The sequence below is a fragment of the Megalobrama amblycephala genome, linkage group LG17 (assembly GCF_018812025.1).
Source record: "Megalobrama amblycephala isolate DHTTF-2021 linkage group LG17, ASM1881202v1, whole genome shotgun sequence".
NCBI classification, from domain to species: Eukaryota; Metazoa; Chordata; class Actinopteri; order Cypriniformes; family Xenocyprididae; genus Megalobrama; species Megalobrama amblycephala.
In genome coordinates, this window is record NC_063060.1 from 12,993,884 (window position 1) to 13,001,082 (window position 7,199).

General features: G+C 48.3%; 1 protein-coding gene across 1 annotated transcript; it reads left to right on the forward strand.

Moving 5' to 3' along the window:
- The first annotated feature begins 1,570 nt into the window (after positions 1-1,570).
- LOC125250959 lies at positions 1,571-6,906 on the forward strand. Its single transcript, XM_048163803.1, has 2 exons — positions 1,571-2,831; positions 2,917-6,906. The coding sequence occupies exons 1-2, from the start codon at positions 1,571-1,573 to the stop codon at positions 6,408-6,410; spliced, it is 4,755 nt and encodes a 1,584-aa protein (XP_048019760.1). The 3' UTR covers positions 6,411-6,906.
- The last annotated feature ends 293 nt before the right edge of the window (positions 6,907-7,199 follow it).

Sequence of the window (7,199 nt, forward strand, 5' to 3'; positions counted from 1 at the left end):
GGAAGCGAGTTAGCATTTTAGGACTTCCGGTTCCAACGGCGTAAAGTCTATGGGTTTTTTGAATGGGTTTTTGCTAAATCGCCTGAAATAAAGTCTGTGGTTAACAAAGCCTCTAAATACTTTCACGTTTTGATCTATGACATAAAACACACCAGATGTAACCCACTTATGATTTTTTAAACTTTTACTGTGTCTTAATATTGGCGGTTGGACTACTTCCTTTGGCGGGGACTTTAGACGTCATCATTAAAAACGGGACATTTGGACAGCATTTCTCATGAAAAAGTGGATAAGTATTCATTCACAGTGCAGATCATAATCAGCGAGCATGTTTTTAAATAAAGTTGTTTTTTAAATACAGTTTGAGGAAGCTTGGTGGTGACGACGTTGATCCGCGACCATGGTGTGCTGTAGTCCGTTTATAGCCTACTGTTTGCCTTTTATATCTGACGACTTTATTTAGGCTTCAAAATCTATACTAAATGTTGTGTTAACTTGTAAAGATGATCTTGATAGACAAAACGTGTAAGTGTCATAACCCTTTGTTAAACACAGAGCTTATTTTCTGCGATTTTCCAAAAGTCTATGGGAAAAATGCATAGGCTTTCAACCGAGGGAACCCGTGCGCCGCTACCTTCCGGGTTGGCCTACAAAAACGCGTCATCCCTGGGGCACTCTATTCGATTGTTAAGTCTGACGTCACGCGGCAGCGCTTCCGGGTCCTAACGCTCTATCTCCTACCACAAGAAAACAACAAACGGTGCTAATATACACACGATACTACAAAAAATTATAATCATAACTTTTATCTCCATACCAAAATTCTAGATGGCAGACAATGATTCGTCTTTTATAAAAAGTTAAAATATTAATGTCTGTGACGCTGTGAGCACGGAGACTGTTGTGTAGACTGTAATTTAAAATGTTCAACTTTTTAAAATGTTTGATGTTTAATATGAACATATAGCGCTCATAAACGGCCGTCGATGGCAATCTCAAGTGAAACGAGTCGAGGCTTGGACCCGGAAACGGCGTTCCTTACGTCACGACTTAACAAGCGGATAGAGGGTTAATTGATGAGTTGTCAACATAATATAACAATACAATATACAGTATGATTTTACCTCAAAATCCAACAATTTGACACAAAATTATAACTGCAAATCCATGTTCTCTTTCAAACATTCACTCAGTATCTCACAAAGGGAACGCCTCTGGGCGTGACAGATCCTGGAAGCACCAATTACACCACGTCTGTCAGTTGACAGACCAATCACGACAGTGATGTGGGAGTCCCTGCTCCCTAATATATACCGCTGCCGTTGGTCCCTACTTCATTCTCGATCTCTTCCCCGTGAAGATCAAATTGGAAGCTATCCTTCAGCAGGACCTGTCTTAATAGTTGCTTAACTGTTCTGAGACTAGCCGTCAAGGTACGTCGCCGAACGCAGCTGTTTTGCTAGCGGGTCTTTTTCACTGTAGCAGTGATTATTTGCTTCGGTTATACTAAGAAAATTAACGCGTTACGGCGAATTCTCTTAGATATTCGTGGTGAATTTATTATTTTAGTATGGCAACTGCTAATTCTACAAGCAGCGGACCGAAATCGGAGGCCTCACGCCCGTGCGCGTGCGGGTCAATGATATCAGGCAAGGATCCTCATCCTTTATGCATCGTATGCCTGGGGGTGAGACACGCTCAGGCAGCCCTCGCGAACCCCGAATGCTGTCCACACTGTTCTCTCTTCCCGTCAAGGGTGCTAGAGAGAAGAGTGCGCGTCGCGGCCGCCAATAAAGGAGACCCCTGCCTTTCTCCGCCGCCCGCGGAAGAAACTAATCCGCCCCCTGCGTCGTGCAGTTGGGGCGAATTTATGGATGAAGTCTCTCCCGACCTACCTCCCATTTTCGGATCCTTTACTAATGTAAGGGAGGAAGACGATGAGGACGACGAAGCCATCGCTCGTCTGTTAGAGGAGGACGGGGAGGAGGATGACGACGACGCGATCCTCCCGCCAAATCTCTCCCGGCCGGGCAGCGCGTTAAGCGAAGGGTCACCCTCCCCAGCTCAGACGGAGCTCGACCTGCTCGAAATGTGCCGGAGGGCGGCGGCAAAACTCTCCATAGAGTGGCCGTCGCAGCAGACAGGCCAGGGGACGGAGAGGGATCTCTATGACGGCAAGAGACTACCGTCACGTGCCCAACCTGTTAAGCAGCTCATTCCAGCGGTCCCAGCCTGCGTTTCAGAAATGAAACGTTTCTGGGATAAACCCTTTTCACACAGGGTTCCTGTAAAAGGTTTTTCGAGGCTGGATGTTGATAACATGGAGGAGTTAGGGATGTCAAATCCCCCTCATGTTGAGCTTTCAGTAGCTCACCATCTTAACCCCAACCGCAGAGCAGCCTTTTCCTCTGCTTCAGCTTCTCTGCCAGGACGCACTGAACGCTTAACAGCCTCAGTATTCCAGAAGATTTATCGTTCTTCTGCACTGGCAGTGAGGGCTCTTAATGCCACCTCTCTCCTCACTGCTTATCAAGCAGAGCTTATGGAGGAGATGGGGAGACAGATGGATGCTGGGACACCAAACCCAGCCCTGTGGGAAGAGATCTGTGTTATTGCAGATCTCAACCTGAGAACCTCCAGGGGCGCGGTCCAGAGCTGTGGTCGCAGCATGGGCCTGGCCGTGGTGGGTGAGCGGGCTCTCTGGCTGGGGCTGTCAGGGCTGTCAGACAGAGAGAAGGTGGACTTCTTGGACGCTCCAGTTGAGCCCAAAGCCCTTTTCGGGGCATCGGTCACTGCAATGCGTCAAAAGTGTGATCTGAGGAAACAGGAAGGTGAGGCGTTCCAAACTTGCCTTCCTCGCAGACCCACTGCTCGTACTTCTCAGCCACCACGCTCCGGTTTTGAAGCTCCCCACAGGAGTGGTCATTCAGCCTTCAGAGGCCCTAGACCACCTCAACCTCAGCAGGTTGAGCCACAATCCAAACCGGCTCAGCCGAGGGGAAAACCTTCTTTTGCGGCAGCTGCAGCTAGACACCGGCCAGCAAACCCTCAGGGAGGGAAGAAACGGCGAGCGACCTAACACGTCATCGCATCCAGAACAAAAGGATGAACAACAGCACTCCCGGAGTATCTGTTTTTGTTTTTCCTCAAAGAGAGTGGTCAATTTTTCCCCCTCCCGCCAAGAAAAGGCGTTGGACTTGGGAATCGTTCACAGGAAAAAGTTCTCTAATGACCAGTTCAGTTGTGAAGTTGGCACCAGTTCCCCCAGTGCCCCACACAAAATTTCCCCTCCCTCCACCCACGGGGTTTCAACAGAGGGCAGAGGGCTGTTCTCACGAAAACATGTTTGGTGTGAAAATAATAAACTCATTCCCTGTGCATCCAGGCAGTGGGCCGAGGGCACAGCAACGTTTGAAAAGAAAAACACACACAAAAACAAAATTGTTCAGATCAGAACTGCAGTCCCCAGCTCCGCCGCTAGATGGCGCCACCGCGCCACTAGTGAACGAGAGCGCGCTCGGTCCACTCTCTGCTCACGCAGAGAGATGGCGCGCATGCGCAGTTCACCCCTGGGTTTTCTCCACAATAAGCCGGGGTTATCGTCTGCAATTTGCTGTAAAACCTCCACTTTTCAACAGTGTGTTAATGTCAACAGCACAAGGGGAGTCAGCTCAGATTTTAGAGGAAGAAATAACCTCTTTATTGAACAAAAGAGCAATTCGAGTTGTGCCGCCAGAGGACAGCCACCACGGCTTTTACTCACGGTACTTCGTCATTCCCAAAAAAGGAGGGGGTCTCCGTCCCATTCTGGATTTACGGAACCTCAACAAACACCTCAGGAAATACAATTTCAAAATGTTGACCTTAAAGGTGTTGTCAAAAATTATTCGTCCCAAAGACTGGCTGACATCAGTCGATTTGAAGGACGCATATTTTCACATAAGCATCTATCCAGCACACAGAAAATTCCTCAGGTTTGCCTATCGGGACACAGCGTACGAATTTTTGACAGTACCGTTTGGTCTGTCTCTCGCACCGAGAATTTTTACAAAATGTGTGGAAGCGGCGCTCACACCGCTGAGGATGATGGGTCTGAGAGTGTCAGCATATTTGGACGATCTGCTGCTCTGCGCGCCGTCGCGGCATCAGGCAGAGAGAGAGACAAAAATGCTCGTGTCTCACCTGGAGAGCCTAGGCTTCAGGATAAACGAGACGAAAAGCAGCTTAGTGCCCACACAAGAGATAATTTACCTGGGTCTCAGACTGAACTCAGACCTGTATCAAGCTTTTCTGTCGGAGGAGCGCATCAAGTCAATTCGCGGCTGTTTGTCCCTTTTTCAGAAAGGAAACAAAGTTCAATTCAGACTGTGTTTACGTCTTCTGGGTCTGATGGCCTCGACAGTTTCAATCATTCCTCTGGGACTGTTGCGAATGAGGGATTTCCAGCGCTGGACAGCGGCACAGCGTTTGTGTCCAAAACGCCACCTAAACCGCAAAGTGATAGTAACATCACTTTGCATGCGCGCTCTCCATCACTGGAGAGATCGGGCTTTTCTCGAGTCAGGGACTCCGCTGGGAGCAGTTTCTATGAGAAAGGTGGTCACAACGGATGCGTCGCTCACAGGTTGGGGTGCTGTGTGCGAGGGCAGAATAGCGAAAGGGAAATGGCCTGTCTCGCTACAGAACGCACACATAAACTTCCTGGAACTGTTAACGGTGTTTCTAGCATTGAAACATTTTGTGCAGTTTCTAAAGAACCACCACGTTTTGATCAGATCAGACAACACAACGGCAGTGGCATACATAAATCGCCAGGGTGGCACACGCTCCCCTCAGCTTCACAGTCTGGCACAGAAACTGATCGTGTGGGGCGTGAAGCATTTTCATTCACTACGGGCAACGCATGTTCCGGGAATAATGAATGTGGGAGCGGATCTCCTGTCCAGAGGAAATCCGCTGTATGGAGAATGGACTCTCCACCCTCAGGTAGTGAGCCAGTTGTGGGAGAGGTTCGGCCGAGCTGCCGTAGATCTCTTCGCCTCGCACGAAAACACTCATTGCCCTCTATTCTTCTCTCTGGCGAGAGACGGTGCACATATGGGTGTGGATGCTCTGGCACACCCATGGCCAAACGCACTACTTTACGCGTTTCCTCCACTGAGTCTGATCATACCAACATTACAAAGAGTAAGGGAATGCGGTCACTCAGTTATACTAATTGCCCCAAATTGGCCAGGGAAGTTGTGGCTGACGGAGATAATTCAGCTTCTATGCGGCCAGCCCTGGCCGCTCCCGTTGCGCAGGGACCTCCTCTCTCAAGCGCGCGGAGAGATTTTTCACCCAGACCCGAACAAAGTGGCACTTTGGGCCTGGCCCGTGAGAGGTTAAACTTGAGTGTTACGGGTTTGCCTGTGAGGGTGATTGAGACTATTCAGAATGCACGAGCAGCTTCAACGCGCTCGGTATATGATCGGAAGTGGAGAGTGTTTGAGCAATGGTGCGCTAGCAGACACATCGTCCCTTTTCTCTGTTCTGTCGCGGATATGTTATGTTTTCTGCAGGAACTTTTGGATAAGGACAGAGCCTTTTCAACCGTTAAGGTTTATCTCGCCGCAATTTCTGCGTGTCATGTGGGGATTGACAAAAATACTATAGGTCAACACCCGCTTGTTTGCAGGTTTATGAGAGGCGCGCGGCGTTTGCACAGGGTTTCAAAGCCACTGATTCCGCCGTGGGATCTGTCTGTGGTCCTTAATGCACTATCTCAGCCCCCTTTTGAGCCTATAGACAGTATTGAATTAAAGCTCCTTTCGCTAAAGGCTGCTTTATTACTGGCTCTTTCGACCGCGAAACGGGTTAGTGAACTTCACGCTTTATCGGTTCATAACTCCTGTATGCAGTTCGCTACGGATTACTCGAGAGTAACTCTGAAAACTAATCCAGCGTTTGTACCTAAGGTGAGCGAGTCAGCTCTCGCTTGTAAACAGGTGGATTTACTGGCTTTCCATCCGCAGCCTTTTTCCTCGCCAGAGGATGAGCGGCTTCATTGCCTGTGCCCTGTCCGTGCGTTGCGTCACTATGTGGACAGAACGAAAGCACTAAGGAACAGTAATCAGTTATTTGTTTCTTGGGCTGATTCTCATAAGGGTAAACCTATTTCACGTCAGCGCCTGTCCCACTGGGTAGTGGAAGCTATTATAGTAAGTTATAATAGCATGGGTCTCTGTCCTCCGGAGGGGCTGAAGGCTCATTCTACCAGAGGTATGGCCACCTCATGGGCATTGTTTAAGGGCGTTTCAGTTCAGGACATTTGTGCAGCAGCAAGTTGGGCATCGCCTCACACATTTGTCCGATTTTATAGACTGGATGTCACTGAGCCATCGCTGGCCCATTCCGTCCTAAGTGTATAAAAAAATAAATAAATAAAAAAAATAAAAAAACCCTTTCTTTAGAGGTGTTTTTTAACTTTTTGTTCACATATATCCCTGTTCTATTGGTGAATAGTTACGGGTATTGTGTTATGTCATAGCTTACATCACAGAGTTGGTTGACATGCCTGCTTCAGACAGCATATCTGCAATACGGGAGTGGTCTATATCCCTTTGTGAGATACTGAGCGAATGTTTGAAAGAGAACTTTAGGTTACTTACGTAACCCCGGTTCTCTGATAACATGAGTGAAGTATCTCACCGCACGTCCCTCCTTGCAGTGCACGGAGAAGAGATATGCTAAGAATGAAGTAGGGACCAACGGCAGCGGTATATATTAGGGAGCAGGGACTCCCACATCACTGTCGTGATTGGTCTGTCAACTGACAGACGTGGTGTAATTGGTGCTTCCAGGATCTGTCACGCCCAGAGGCGTTCCCTTTGTGAGATACTTCACTCATGTTATCAGAGAACCGGGGTTACGTAAGTAACCTAAAGTTTCTCTGTCTGGAGTCCAGCTGTTTCTGTGAATTGCAGCAATCCATTTGCTTCTTTTTTTTCTGTATCTTTCGGCAGTGCGAAATATATACCTCAGGTTTTGTGTCAAAGCTATTTGTTCAGTCAATCACAAAGCTCCTTCCCGTTTTGCATGTGTTTTGTGTGTTTTCCGCGGCATTCACACTGAAAACCAATGTTGCCGTTTAGTCTTTTGCCACTTAGCGGGCGTGACCACAGTTGTAACGGTCGACGGTGCTGAGTGGCAAAAGACGT